We start from the raw sequence: 15,459 nt of genomic DNA on the forward strand, positions 1-15,459 counted from the left end.
TGAACAAAAAATTCCTTGAGTGATCATTAACTAACAGATAAAATAGACCCAGCGCAGGATAGTGACACTTAATAATTGAGCACATGGTCATTAGGCTGTGTTGTTACCTTTAGAACCAAATAAACTTGAAAAGAATTTCACTAAGGCTATAACGTTTCAATTAACGGTGAGTAAGAATATACAATTAATGATGGGTAATACATACCTCAAATAAAGCGTTATAGGTGGACATGGTCATATCAAAGATGGAAAGTTTTTCGCCAAGTTTCGATATAAATCCATATTGATCGACCAATTCCAATTTTCGTCTAAACAAACAAATGCTTTTTTATTTAATCTGATTTAATCTATTGGGCGCGTCAGTGTTAGGGAAACTACCTGTTTTGTAGTTAAAACTCATTTATGTCCCAAAAGAATATCAAAAACAAAACAGCTTTATAAAATTAAATATAAGTCGAAACAATGTGACGTTTCAAACCCAAAAGCGATAAAGATCAATTGCCAAGTGTTCAAAGGCTTCAGCGATACAAACCAGGGGTTTGCGGTTCGAATCCCCGCCATTCCAATGCTCCGTTCAGTTCATAGATAGTCGAATGGCTGGCCGTGGACCCCGTGAAAACAATCAAAAGACTGTCTAAAAGTCCTAGATAACTTGGCTATCCAAGTAAAATATCGACTCTATTTAATTAGGGACTGATTACACCAACTCTTTTTAGATTGTATTTTTTTGTCACGGTAGTAAGGAAAAGTATAAAAAAACTTAATACAACGATTTATTGATATATAATTTATTGGGACGTACTTGACGGGCAATTGTTGCATGTAGGCGCAGAGAATCTTCAAACTACAAACTCGGATTTGTTCGTTCGTTGCCACCAATAATTTGAAGAAGACCCTAAAAAGTAGTTATACATTCTTTAAGTAATATTCATTCAAATGTGAATCATGAATTTTTAAATAACCCACCAATGTGTGAAGTCTCTCTTCCCAGTTCTCTTTATTTTCACCACAAAAATCGTAACTCGGACAACCTCTTTTGATTGATAGTTGAATTTGACATGAAGGAATTTAATAAAATCCATTTTTGAATTCCAGGTTGAGAATGCAGTCAAAAAAATTCATGGAACTGTTCCGACAAAGTACTTACTGAAAACCTTCCATCTGGTCGAAACAAGGTATAATGGTAGCTGGTTTTTCACACATCACTGATAACAATAATTGAATGACGTCTAGATGGTTCTCTTCCTGATGGTAAGAACATTAGATAAAGTTCAGATTCAGATATTATTATTAAAACATGAACAAAATCGATTTTGTAATTAGTCCCGAAATTGCATGGTAGGAATAATTGATTGAATCGGTGTTGGATGTGTTTAGAGTTCTTTTTAGTTTTGTCAAATGAAAAGTATAAGCTGGAAGCATTTCTATTGATTAGGAGTAAATTGGCTGAAATCAAATAATGAGACTCGACTACCTCTTCTTCAACAGCCAAATATACCAAGATGCTTTTCAACTCGTCTCCAGTTATACCATCATCCTTGAAATAGTTAGAAAAAATCACAATGCGTACACTTATATGAATTTAAAGAGATTTAAAATCAATCTGAATAGTGCATTATAAGCTTTATCACTTCGAAATTAAAGAAAATTGAAGTTTTAGAGCCAATACCTGGTGATATGGAAAGGTAGACTATTTTAAAATAAACTAACAAGGAGTTAGTAGTAGGTAGCTTTTGCATTCGTTGATCATTTGAACATTGAACATACCTTAATAATCATTTGTTTGATCAACAGCAGAACAAATGCTCTCAATGAAATGATTTCTTCAACTGAACTCGCTGTGAAAAGAAACCAAAAACGTTGGTGTATTAGCATGTCTACCTTCTAGATTTCTTGTGAACTATTAATTTAGCAAGTCAGAAGACTTTATGGTTAAAGTTGGAATGTAAATCATAATTACTGTTTTGAAGATCACATTAAAATCAACTGATCGTCATAGGTTGACAGTTCTTAGCCTTATCAACAACATTTAATAGCAGATCCAACACCCCAAATAAGGAATAAGATTGCTGGAAGTTGGAAATAGCTTACTATTTTGTTGACTGTTGACCGAATAATATTTTCTGAGAATTAGGATCAATCGAGCCACGCCCACTTCTTTACGAATGTAACCAGCATAGTCCAACCCTCCCACATAGCCTGTAGCAAACAAGCTGAGTAGGTTGGATTGTAAGGCTAGTGGTGTTTTGATCCACATAGAAGGCTCCAGTAACACGTGATCTAACAGTCCTCCAAGAAGACCTTGAGCACTTTCTGTTGCCATGAAAAATCTAAACAAAAGGAGTATAAATACAAATGCTTTCTTAATGGTCAAAGCAAAGTTATTTGTCTGAGACGGAAAAGGAACTTCATGTACGCAACAAAAGGACTCAGATTCTCAATATTTTTTTTATTTCGCTAAATAGTGAGACGGAGATCTGAGAGGTAGATAACACTTGGATAATCTAACCATTTTGCGATCATAACTTTGAAGTCAAACAGACCAGAGCAATCAAACAACCACATAATAAGAAGAAATTCCAGATTGTAAACTCGATTGAATGTGCCTACATGAAAACCAATTACAAATCTTCAAAAGAAAAAGTAAGAAAATTGTAAGTAAAGGACCAACTTTCACTCTCTATCTATACCTTGCAAGGCCAAGTAAAATATCCACAGTTTCTTCAGTCAAATGAACAGGGGAAGACTTTTGAAGCAAATGGCCAATGATCATGAAACCTTGACTTTGTATCATTTGTTGTTGACAAACTGATGAACCACGCAACAAATCATAGATCAGTCCCAATAAGATGGAGCTGTAAGTTATAAAGTGGAAATTCCGTAACTCGAACCCGCACGGGGAACACAAATTTGTTTGAGTTAAGGAAATTGGTTTATAAGACACTGTTAACTGAAGAGACGAGAAAACTTGTTCGATTTAAGGAGACGTTCGAGTCTAGATTAGAAAAAGCACAAAGTAAATCCATTACAGTTGTCTTAAGTAGTGTTACCCAGGCTGGCATGCAACGTTCCTTGAACATCCACTGAACATCTTTATAAATATGCATTATCGTCGTTATTTTTATGTATTGTGAATAAAAATTGATTTATAAAAATAATTTTCTAGAAAAGTTTAATAACATATATGATTTACCAGATTTTTGGATTTGGAGTATCTGCATCATCAAGAAGACAATCAAGTTGTGTGAACAAAGGAAATAACATCTAAAAAACAATAAGAAGCATGTTAATAAAGTTTCAGGATTTCATTGACTTTTTTCAATAGAGTAGATGAGATGATTTCAGACAAAATTCATTTGCAAGTAGAATCTATTCTTGAGATGACTGGTTATTTGTGTTGAATCCATTGAAAATGAAAAAGAACTTTTTATATTTGACTTCGGTGAGATGGAAATCAGTTTGGGAAAAAGGACTCGTGATGAGGCTCACCTGAATACCACCAAGTGAGTGCATGGCAGCTTGCAAGGAATGCGTTACCACAGCTTGGACGCCCTGGAATTGGAAAATACCTGAATGTATTAAAAGGCTACAATGTTTTTGTAACACAGTTCTGCAAACAGAGAAGATGGTCAAGTAATTTTACTATGATTTTGCGTACTTAAATTATGTTTTTTTGGGGACAAATTCCTAACTTCAGGCGGAAAAGTTTGGGTTCACTAGTGATGATATATTTTCATGAGATAGTAGTGACCATTATGCAAGACCTAGATACTTTACAAATAGGTTAAATTCCTACTCACGTCCATCATCAGAGCATGCGGGGAGTGATAGAAGCAGCTTTGATTTTCTGTTGGCGACGATTCCAAGCAAATTTCTCCATCGACTGCTTTTGGATTGTAAGTGAAAAGAAGACTTTGTGCCAGCTTCCCATCGTAAATTAACTGTATAAAGAACGAAGTAATCAAGGTTTTTTGACTATTATAGAGTTTGGTTGGCCTTAGGTTGTATTTTAGTACACTTTGACTCTTGAAGATCATTTAATCTGAGAACACAATAAACATTATGTCACCTTTTTGTCAGTATCAGCAATGGTGCTTTCCAATTCATTTATGAACTTGAATTGACCCTGAAAAGAAAAAAATACTTTTGTCAGCTAATTGCCAGTTAAATAAACAAGAAAACATGACCAATATTATATGCGGATAGCTAAACAAGTTTCACACTTGGTACACAGTATTGTAGCCTGCTTCGATAAACCTGGGCAGAATGTCTACTTTACAAAATTTCTTGACTTTATTAGACCAGGACCAGAGAATCTTTTCATTAGATTTGTTACCTTATAACCAGGACCAAGGCGGTATAACGCAATGACAGTATTGTAGCTAAGTGGTTCTGCAAAAATATATATTGCTGACATTTGGCCTTTAAAAATGTGTAGAGTGTCACTCATATGTGAGCCTCCAATAAAACATTTGTCTGTTGGTTCTTTGTTGACTGGCATTGTTGCATCTCCAGAGGTCACCATTTGACCATTGACAAACACTTTGATTTCACTCGATTTGAAACGATTGTAGGTGTGAGAAATACAGAGATGATACCACTGGAGAATAAAAAATAAAAACCTCTTTAGTAACAAATTCTTTGGTTGCAAAGGCACAAACCTCTGGTAACTGAGAATGATGAACAAACGTATAAATATTATCAATCTAATTTGTAATTTGTATAATAGTTATTTCAGTGTTCCAGCAAAATCTTTAGCAGAGCAAACAGCTACAGGCAAATTGGTTTCAAGAATTGATAAATCATTCAATAACACTCACAATCTGTGGTTCGAATTTGGATTTGACCAGCAATGTTTGTTTCTTTCCATTTTTACCCCACACTTCAATGACAAGCATTGGACCAGAGAAATGAGCAGTGTACCCAAGCCCTCGACTATTGACAAAACTAAAGAAGAAGAAGAAGCAATTACATAAAACAACGTTACGAGGATTAAAAACTCTAAAATACAGAACCAAATTTTTGTAGACTGATCTCAGGACTACCTTAATAAGGTTCATTAGAAAAGCACTTTGCATTTATGCATTTTTGCTTGTTATAACAAATCTAAATACTAGTATAATTTAGGGCCAACAATGGAATACAATCTTCAGTTGATGAGATACAAAATCATTTTTAGTCTCTTACCAATAGACATGAGGTCTATTTGATTGTTCTGATGGTGAAAGGTGAGCTGCGTCAAGTTGTAACCAAGTGATAAATGTAAATCCTGGCTGATGTGGCCATCTGGCTATGGGTGGCACTGTTATAACCTAAATAGAAATCATTGCAAGGAAACAAATAAAAAATGAGTGAAAATGAAACCTGATTCCTGTAAAACTTTTGCTCAAATGTTAAACATATCAATCTAATAAATTGGATTTGTATAAATTGAGCTTTGCTTGTTTAATATAGTTTATATTTATCTACTTTATTGTTATTCCATAGAATATACCATCACTATCAATGCTACCCAGTAAAAACCCCAGGAAGAAAAATACTCACTGATACACATCAAGATTCTCTAGGGATCATGTAAACGTAAAAAGTTTACTAAAAGCATAGTCTTTCTTAGGGAAAAAGCTTACAAACGCAGACATTGAAAATGCTTACAGCTCCTCTTTTGCCAGAGAAATTGAAGTAGACATCAGGACCATGCTTTTCTGGCATCTTCTTCAAGATCTGAAGTAGCTTCAAAGCGTGTGGTGGCTGCAAAAATAAAGATATCATGAAATGAAGTTTTCATTGGATGTAGGATCTTTGAAATCTAGTTAAAGGCTTGGTGACATAGCGTGTTCCAAATCAAGACATCTTATCCTGTAGAACAATGTAAATATGCTGTAAGAGAATTAATTCAACAGTGTGATTGCTTTGATTGCTATCTAAGAAACAAAATAATCACAAAGTAAAAAATGGTCACAGTCATTCTACTTACCCATTTTCTATCTTCAGTTCTTTGGAGGGCAGAAAAGAAACACTTTAGTTCCCTTACATTTATGCTGTATGTAGCAAGATCTCCTATCAAATCAATAGCTTTATCTAAAACAATAAAAATAAAAACAATGTTTTCAGTACCTTAAAAAAATATCCAGTTTGATTTTAAGTGCAAAAACAATTTCATTTTTTGAGTACACTTAAACCAGCCAAACAGTTATTCTAAAAGAATTTCTAAATAAAAATTACGAGCATCTTGGGGCATCATCCCACAAGATGCTTCTCCCAGTAAAAAAAAAGTTGGATTCAATACAAGTTAAATATTATATTGAGGCCGACCTAAAAGAAAAAAGTTTCCGGTCCACCGGCCGGGTGAAATTTTTTTTCGTCGTCACCCGGCCCCATTTTTTTTCATAAGAAACAAATAGATAACAGATGAAACTTTCTTCTTAAAAACCTTTACTCATGACTCATTCAAACTGTTACATCGTTCCTATATTGTTTATTTAGCATGCTTTCTGGACGTTAAAGATCAAATAAATAGTGTTATGCATATTAAATCAATTTATTAGAATGAAAAGTTAGTTGTTTCTTAGAAAAAAATCACAAAGTACAGCTTTTTGTAATTAATAGCAACACATTTCTTTCAGTGAAAGAGAGAAAAAATATAAAGACAGAATGTGGGGCAACACTAACAGCCAGGGAGATGATTTTTTTCTTCCTAATTTTTTTTATTAGAAATCATGAAAAGGACCCAAAAAAAATTTTTCCCGGCCGCCCGCATGACTTTTTTTTGTAACCCGGTGGACCGGAAACGAAAAAGGGTCGGCCTGAGAAAAGATTTCAAATTAAAAAGAAATGTAAAATTAATGTAATACCTGCTACTTTATCATCTTCATATTTTGAGATTCTTTTCAAAAGATGTGGGATCAAACCAACTTTAGTGCAAGCTTGATAATTTTTGATACTATTTTTCAAAAGACTTTGAAGTGTAGACAAAAGATCATGCTAAAAAAAGAAGAGAAAGAAGCAAAGTAATTGTTGTGGGGTGGGGGGTATCTTATTCAAATCAAGGTGAGTGGTAATAGCAAGTGTACCTCATTCTTAGCTATCTTAAAAAGCAAACTTGTATTTACTTTTATTGAAATAAATTTCTTTTTAGGGTAGTGGTGAAAAAATATGAAGCAAATTTTGAGCAGCAATTTCATTATTAAAAACAGATCTAAAGATTTTATTCATTTGGTGAAACTCCTGAGATTATTTACGTGATGATGACATTCATCCCTCACATGACTAAAGGTTCAATCTCAAAATGAGTGTCTTGGGAAATTGGAAATCTTGCAATCCTGTTCTGCCTTTGAGATTGGCCTTTTCGTCATATGAAAACATTGACTATTCCTCTACATGAAAAAAGGGCAATCTCAATCTCACAGATGACCACCACAGTAAAACTGTAAATTTCATAAAATATTAATTTTGAGATTGAACCTTTAGTCATGTGAGGGACGATATTGGTTGTGCCAGAATTAAGTCACCCTCTTTGAAATATAATTTCTCGAGTTTGATCTTTTTCTTTTAAGAATCTAACCTCTTTGGAAAATGAAAAGGTAAACTTAAATTATGATGGGTCATTTGTCAAATATCACTCACAAGATCAAAGGTTACTTTTGAAAAATTATTCAAAAATAATACTAAAAAATATAGAATAATTACAACATAACAAACGAGTTTCATTGTTTAAGTCATTTAAAACAATAAGAAAGTGCCTACAAATTTCGATAAAAAAATGAATGTTATTAGATAAACAAGAAATTTCTTTAAAAAGCTAAAAAAAACTGTCATATAATCCTCTACCATAACTTTGCTAGAGAAATCAGCACTCATTTTGACTTAGAAGAATTTTATTAGCCCTGAGTTTAGTTAAGTTGGTTTCAAAAATGAATTGAAATGGTCTTTTAAGATTTTTTTTCTCGAAATTTTAATTTTATCAGCAATTAAAATCAGCAAAGTAATAATTAACTGTCACTTCTTATGGAAATTTATTAGGTTGATTTTTCATGTTTTTCAGTCATTTCAAAAATAATTTTTATTTGATAACTTTTGATCTGAATGAAATATGACAAATGACCCATCAAAATTTAAGTTCATCTTTCCTCTTCCCAATGAAAACTGTTCAATTCTTTATCAATTATTAAAACTAGAGAAATTTAACTTCAAAGAGGGTAACTTATTTCTGGTACAACCGCCAGTAGGACTCAGCAATTGAAACATTATAGGGATTTGAATCAAAGATTTTCAAAAAGATTATCTATCGTTCATAATCAAATCTACCAGATTTTAAAATTTTTCTTACCTGTGATATAGCAGATACTGAGTCAACTAATTCAAGGAAAACAAGTACACAGAATGGTTCACTGAAGACATATCTTGTTGCCAAATCAAACTTTCCACCAACACACTAAAAGTTGGATAAGATAAGAAGGAAAACAGATTATTTTGGTATTCGAAAATGTAGAAAAGGGAAAAAAATTCAATCATAGAATATGTAATGTATATAAAAAGCCCACCTGTGTTAAATATTGACTCTTTCTATCTATAAAAGTAGAACATCCCTAAAAAGATTTTTTTGCACGCAATAAAACAGGCTTACAAGATGGTGTCAAGATTTTGCGTTTTGTCAGTATAGCCCTAACTCTTCATACAAAATTTACAGAAAATGCAAATTTTGACTTTGTACCTATTGCTGCCTATTGCTGTAGGCAAGCACTGAAGCTAAAGTACTGAAAAACAGGATCAGGAAAATCAGATCTTTCAAATTCAATATGTGAATAGAGCAGTAAAAAATACAATTTTTGTACTTTTCCTTTTTTGCAAAAGTTCCAGAAATGAAAATAAAGGGACCATGGTTTGGGCTAAGGGGCGAAAAGTTTTGAAAATTTGCCTCTCATAATTGGATTAAAACTGCCTAATTTTAATAACATCAATCATTTTTAACAATGAATCTTTTGAACTAAGAAAAGATAACCTAGATCTGCATAGCAGAGAAAATGACTTTTTCTTTAAGATGTTTTGAAAAAGGTACCAGTCTAACATTCCTCCTACAAATTATGCCTTGAAAGTGTTTAAATTAGTTTTTTTAAATTAATACATGAAAATTCTAGATACAAAATGATGTTTCAAAAAATACCTGGATCAACATTAAGCACTCAGTATATATAGGATTAATATAGATACTCAAATATTTCTCGGTTATTTCTTTAATCTGAAAATTTTTGGGTCAATGATTTTTTATTTCTGGTTGGTTTTAACCAATAACCAAGCACTATTTCGATCACTGACTGATGATCTACGTGCGTCCCAAAACGGGGGACAGCCATTCGGCCAGCATTTCATCAAACCAAAAAGTTTTAGAAGAACCATTCCTATTACATTGGAGAGAAGAAAGATAAAATTTTGATGAGTCATTTATTTAATACGGTTCATTAGATCGAAAGTTATGCTCAATTGAATAGAAAAGTTACTGTCAACTGCTCTAACTTGGGACTACTCTCGGGTACTAATAGCTGGGGGGATTGGAATAAGGGGGGGGGGGGTTGGAAAAAAATCTCAAAACTTAATAAGGGGGGGGGGTTGGAATAAAAATGTCCTGGGTGGAAAATTTTTAAAAGGAGGCTAATAGTAATACAGCTGAATTAGGACAAAAGAGGGAACTTTCGAAAACATTTTCCCAAAAATTAATAAGGGGGGGGGGTCGGAATAAGAATGTCCTGGGTGGAAAATTTTCAAAAAATTAATTAGAGCGGGGGGGGGGGGGGGCGGTTAGGTACCCGAGAGTATATGACAAAACATGGGACAGCAATTCGGCCACCATTTCACCGAACATCCAAAGTCATTTGATTTGACTTAATGAATGGCGTATTAAAAAATACACGAAAACAAATTTGTTGTCAAAGCAGGTCAAAGACATTTAACAGTAAGTGAAAATACAGGCTAGATATCAAGCAGTCCCATGTTACGACCAATCGTCCCAAGTTAGAGCAGTTGACGGTACTTTCTGAAAGTGCTCAAAACGTTAAAAATCGACCTATCAAATTAAACAGAAGCATAATTATGCTATGCATCAGTATTTTTGTTTCAGGCAAAATGATAATTAGCTGTCTAAATGACCTTTTGTTATATAAAGGAAGGTTGAATTACATTTAATAAAATTTGTCAAAAAAAGCCAAAAAATCTTGAAAAATTCATAAAAATACATCAAATGTACATGGGTTTCAGCCTTACATATCCATTTGTGTACCAAAAATCTTAGGAAAATTTCGGTAAAAGTAAATTAAAGTGATTTTGATTAAGATTTTAAACTCTTTTGACCCTTCAGTTTCAAAATTTATGTGTTTTAATTACTAAATGCTCTGTAATCATGTAAAGCCTATTGGTATTGCGATTGACAGTTTTAAGATAAAAATTTGATAGGTCGATTTTTAACGTTTTCGGGCACTTTCTGAAAGTAACTTTTTTATTCAATTGAGCATATACCATGAAGGCGGGTGGTAACTTGCATCACTGCATAGCTCTCAAATGTATGTATTTTTTAATACGCCGTTCATTAACTCAAATCAAATGACTTTGGAGGCTCGGCGGTGAAATGGTGGCTGAATTGCCGTCCCATTAGGGAGGTCGGGCCTTACGCGTGCGGCAGTAACAAAACATAGATTTTCGAAAAAAAATATTCAAGCTTACATACCTCAAAGAAGGAAACCTCTTTTGACATAAGTATTTTTTCCAAAGTGTAGAGAATTTATTCAGCTTTCTTTTGCAGAAAAAATCAGCACATCATGTCTTCATTTTCCTTCAAAATTTGAAAATGAGTACTCGCAGGTGAGTTTTTTCAAACTTCTTGTTCGCGGCACGGCAAAATTTTTTATCCGGGGGTTCTAAAATCCAAAGCGCTAGCCACCCGAAACATCTATCGACCTGGAATTTTTTGCATCGTTCCCCGCGATAGTTTAGCTTTTGAGACGTACCACGTTCGTTGGTTGGAGCAACGTATATTTTTCAGGAAGTCAAATTATGTACTTAAAATGCGTTTTTTTCATTGAAAAAATCAAATTTTTTATCGAACGTGAATTTTTTAGAAAGAACAATCTTTTTTCTTTCCAAATGTGAAAAAAGTAAGAATCAAGCTGTTTCCGGTGGCAAGCGCTAAGGGAAAGATTATGGTGTAATTACCCCCGTTTCAGCTACATCTACGGAAAATAAAACTCGCACCAAGCCTCCCGCGCGGAATTTTTCATAAAACACTTTCGCTTTTGGTGCCGTGATGAAGGTACAAAATGGCTGGCGATGCGTGCACAAAAATGCTTGAAAAATTGAACTTCAAAATGGAATATCTTTGGAACTTTAAAGAATTGGAAGGTAAATGACCCCTCATTTTTCTTCTGATGGTTATGGCTTTCCATTGAACTTGGTTTGGTATTCTCCAAGTAAGTTTGAAATTTCCTCTGACCACCCTAGTCCCATGTTTTGTCAGATAGTCCCAAGTTAGAGCAGTTGACGGTAGGAGTTTAAGACTGTTACATGTCTAGCAACCATTTAGAAACATCTGAATTCCCACTGTCTTAAAATTTATCTCCCAGCATTATTTTTTATTACTCGGGATAATTTTGATGTTTTATTTATTCATGCATGGCCACCCTAATTTAGTCCTCGCAAAAAATATGCATCCAAATTTTTGCCAAAAATCCAAGGAAAATAAAGAAACTAGATGAAAAAGGGGCCAGTTCTCAACATTTTGTCCATGGCATAAAATTTGGAATCTTTGATTTTGATACTGCAGTGTAGTGGAGTTTTAATCATTCAACATCATCACATCATGATTACCGTAGAGTCGTCTAATCTCGACATACGTCTTGCAATCTCGACATAGCTGTAGGCTGGTCTTCGAAATAAAAAATCAAACATAAACAAATACATACCAAAGTTATCAATCAATCACTAAAATGTACTCTCTCTCTATCACGTCACAGATTGTTAATATAATATGAGAAATGTGAAGTGTTATTACTTATATTTGAAAAGAAAACTTTAACGATGTAGTAATCGCTAAAAACTAATTAGCATACTTTCAACGAAGATGTCCAAATCACAACAACACAACATTTTGCACGCGAGGAATTTTTTAGTAGACATTTTTACCGTGAACCGAAAATAATAAAAAGAACCCGGTTTCCTTTTGAATTTAATGTGACCGCCATACTGGCAATCACGGCGTGTGGCCTGTTAGCACCTAGAGCGTGTTTTTTTATATATAAGGAAGGGGAAACCAGGCTAAGCGCGCGAATTATTTTTATCACGTGACTTGAAGCGTAATTAAGTTGTAAAATTTTAATGATGGACACGAGAAAGTTACGAGGAAGTTTGCATGCGTTTCGTGTGTTGTGTAAAACTGCTTATAATTATGGCTGTTATAATGGCTGTTTTTTAATTGAAAGGATTGCAATGTTTACTGAACTTCTAGTTTGATGGATGAACTTGTTCGATAAGAATGATACCAAGAATTTCATTCAAGGTTTGTTTTGATTATTTTACAGATCCGGTGTCGAGATTGCAAGACGTATGTCGAGATTAGACGACTCTACGGTAACAGAAGGTAAATCAGATTAGAATTCAATAATCTTACATGGTTCAACACATGGGTTATAACCTTCTTTTCTTGATCTGCTTCTTTTTCACTTTCAGCTACTTCCTCTTCTTTCTCTCCTCCACCTCCACCTCTTTCTGCATCTTCAATCACTGCTGATTTCAAAGCTTCAAACTTTTGATGTGCAATATGGCTTGCATTTTCCCCACTGAAGAAAGTTACAGATGTTCTAGATAAGCTCTGTACAAAGTTTGGTCGTTTAGAAGCTTCAGAACTTTTGCTTTCATTTACAGATTGATCATTCGAATCGCTGGTAGATGCAGCTTCAGCCGCCATCTTGCCATTTCTGTGTTTATGTATTCGGCTGCCGTATTAATTAAAACTTCTTCTCGACCAGATAGATCTTCATTGGCCAATGTAAAGTCGACATGACGTAATGTCTACTGATTTCTCAAAAACGGACTATACGTCACGATTCCACTTTGCGACTTTTTCGAATGTTATTAGCCCAGGTTTATTGGGGCTCGAAACATTCGATTTTTTGACGTCACTTTAAACTTTCGAAGCTCCTGCGGTAGGCGACAATATCGAATTTGCGTCAAAATACTTGAAAGGCTTCTATTTTCAAAAATCGTCAAAGTGGAACTCACTAAGAAACGGGATAGAAAATCCCGGTTTTTGGTGAGTTGCTCGCTATCGAAGCTCCTGGCAGTAGCGAAAATATCGAATTGGCGTCAAAACACTTGAAAAGCTTCTTTTTTTTCGAAAATTATCATCAAAGTGGTACTCACTGAGAAACAGGATAAAAAATCCCGGTTTTTGGTGAGGTGCTCGCTAATCGATATATAAGGGGGTGGGTGGCAAATTTTTTTTTCCGTAAAGAAATCAAAGACTGACACCCAGAAGCATGAATTTTCTAACTTGCCTATAATCTATAATTCATATTTTGTTTTTTACTTGTACACTGTAACTTGCCTATACCCAACACACGGTTTTTTTATTTTTGATCATTCTGGAAAAAGGAATGGTTCGAGGAAATAGCTCTGGTCGTCTGGTACAGGCAAGCTAAAACAAGCTCCGGGAATTAGATTACGGTATTTTACAACTTTCAGGTCCCGATAAGTTCATTCAAGGGTTAAACGAAGCAAATAGACTAATCATGAAAAGTAAAAATTGAATCTCTCCCAGGGAAATGAATTCTTAAAATTTGTTAAAAATCTCCCTGGTTCAGTTAAGACAATGAAAAGTGCATCGATTTTTAAAAGAACGTTAAAATCTATTCAACAGTTAGTATAAAGTAAAGAAAAATTATCTAAGTAGTGTAAATTTACAAAATTGTAAATAGTTTAGAAAAAGGGATATTTATTCAGGGTAATTAGTCAAATCCAATGTCAATGTGCGTGTTGTTGTACATTCTTGATCCGGCTGTGAATAAACAAAAACAAAACAAAATATTGAAAAGATTATAGAAAACAAATGTATTAGCGCATTAGCATTTAGCCAATAAACAAGAGGGGTTTTCGAAACCCTTAATCCTTCGGTCTTAAGCACATTCTTTTCGATTTTTACAAGCCAGAGACAACTTTTTTAACACTTGTCTAAGCCCTCGTTTATAAGAAATAGAAATTGAAAGTGACGTCAAAAATCTAAAACCAGGGCTCCAAACATTCGAAAAATTCGCAAAGTGAAATAGACGTTACTGCGTAGAAAAAAAAGCTAGGTGGACGGTTGCAATGACCTCAATCTAGTGCAAAACGAGGCGCAAAATCTTCTTCAAATCTCTATAGCGAGCATCTTGAAGATTAATTATGATGTATAAACAAGATTATGCTTACGTCAGCAGTAACACCAACAACGGTATTGACTTTTGTGAAAAATTCTTCCTTTAATGAAATTACAATGCATTGAAAATTCTCCGAAGTTTGGCGTTTGATGTAATTTGCAACCTAGCAACAAGATGGAAGAATTTGTGAAGAAAATGAAGAAAATTTAAAGTGTGATAAATAATTCATTCGCGAAATATAACATCTAAGTGTGATAACAGCACTGTAGAAGTTAGTCTTGAACCAAAATGTCTGCTACTATAAAATATCTGACGAAAAGAATTGGCATTTTCGAGTAAATTAGAAACAATGTGACTTGGTACTCAGAAATTTCTTATGAATATGACATTTTCTTCTATACAGTTTTTATATAAGAATTACATAAATCGTAACGAGCCTCGTGATTCTTAAAATCCTTAGCAATAAAATATTCTAAAGCATTTTTAAATTTCAAAAAAAGAAAGGGGGTTTTTGAGTTAAAATGATGCTCTAAATACATTATGAGCCTTTTGATAAAAAGAATCTTACGAAGACCGCAAAGTAATAGTTGTGGCAACAACATACCCTATTGATGTTTGTGTTGTCCAAAGCGGCGTCGATTTCGTCCAGCACGAAGAACGGTGATGGTTGAAAGCTATGAAACAAGTGAAAGAAAACAAAAGATATATGAAGAATATAAGAGTATATATTTTTATGAGAGCAAACTATACCAGAAGATTAAAGTCTTCGATGGATGAATTATTAAGAACAAGTTAAAAACATGCGAACATTCAAAAGTTTTTAGAATGTTTCAGGGTCATCTCTCTGCTGAAATATCTAAAAAATCTAAGAGTATCAGAAGTCTTGATGTTCTAATAAAACATGTGGGATAAGGGAGACGAGGGACGGAAGAAGAATTAAACTAATATTCATGTTGAGACACCCGTCACACCGTCACAGTGAAAATAAAAACCACCCCGTATTTTGAAGGTTCTTTAACCCAAACCCTTTATTTAGGTGAAATAAGCAGGGGGTGGGTATTCTGGG

The 15,459-nt window shown here is 33.9% G+C and overlaps 2 protein-coding genes across 2 annotated transcripts in view; both read right to left on the reverse strand.

Annotated features, from left to right (window-relative positions):
* The window catches only part of LOC136807550 (lipopolysaccharide-responsive and beige-like anchor protein), a 50,342-nt gene extending 37,360 nt beyond the window's left edge, over nucleotides 1-12,982 (reverse strand). Inside the window, exons 1-19 of the mRNA XM_067064135.1 lie at nucleotides 12,650-12,982; nucleotides 8,327-8,431; nucleotides 6,852-6,981; nucleotides 5,975-6,078; nucleotides 5,653-5,748; nucleotides 5,188-5,312; nucleotides 4,821-4,947; nucleotides 4,337-4,600; nucleotides 4,070-4,126; nucleotides 3,801-3,941; nucleotides 3,490-3,552; nucleotides 3,194-3,264; nucleotides 2,691-2,855; nucleotides 2,092-2,330; nucleotides 1,768-1,838; nucleotides 1,475-1,537; nucleotides 1,148-1,245; nucleotides 803-895; nucleotides 206-308 (exon numbers count right to left, since the gene is read on the reverse strand). Of these exons, the coding sequence (XP_066920236.1) occupies nucleotides 206-308; nucleotides 803-895; nucleotides 1,148-1,245; nucleotides 1,475-1,537; nucleotides 1,768-1,838; nucleotides 2,092-2,330; nucleotides 2,691-2,855; nucleotides 3,194-3,264; nucleotides 3,490-3,552; nucleotides 3,801-3,941; nucleotides 4,070-4,126; nucleotides 4,337-4,600; nucleotides 4,821-4,947; nucleotides 5,188-5,312; nucleotides 5,653-5,748; nucleotides 5,975-6,078; nucleotides 6,852-6,981; nucleotides 8,327-8,431; nucleotides 12,650-12,946 (2,412 nt within the window). The 5' untranslated portion in view covers nucleotides 12,947-12,982. The remainder of the gene's footprint in view (nucleotides 1-205; nucleotides 309-802; nucleotides 896-1,147; nucleotides 1,246-1,474; nucleotides 1,538-1,767; nucleotides 1,839-2,091; nucleotides 2,331-2,690; nucleotides 2,856-3,193; nucleotides 3,265-3,489; nucleotides 3,553-3,800; nucleotides 3,942-4,069; nucleotides 4,127-4,336; nucleotides 4,601-4,820; nucleotides 4,948-5,187; nucleotides 5,313-5,652; nucleotides 5,749-5,974; nucleotides 6,079-6,851; nucleotides 6,982-8,326; nucleotides 8,432-12,649) is intronic.
* An 883-nt stretch (nucleotides 12,983-13,865) lies between these two features.
* Nucleotides 13,866-15,459, reverse strand: part of LOC136807552 (structural maintenance of chromosomes protein 1A-like) — a 28,513-nt gene continuing 26,919 nt past the window's right edge. Inside the window, exons 35-37 of the mRNA XM_067064137.1 lie at nucleotides 14,998-15,067; nucleotides 14,446-14,556; nucleotides 13,866-14,035 (exon numbers count right to left, since the gene is read on the reverse strand). Of these exons, the coding sequence (XP_066920238.1) occupies nucleotides 13,973-14,035; nucleotides 14,446-14,556; nucleotides 14,998-15,067 (244 nt within the window). The 3' untranslated portion in view covers nucleotides 13,866-13,972. The remainder of the gene's footprint in view (nucleotides 14,036-14,445; nucleotides 14,557-14,997; nucleotides 15,068-15,459) is intronic.

This window comes from Clytia hemisphaerica, unplaced genomic scaffold (assembly GCF_902728285.1).
Source record: "Clytia hemisphaerica strain Z4C2 unplaced genomic scaffold, Clytia hemisphaerica genome assembly, whole genome shotgun sequence".
Lineage (NCBI taxonomy): Eukaryota > Metazoa > Cnidaria > Hydrozoa > Leptothecata > Clytiidae > Clytia > Clytia hemisphaerica.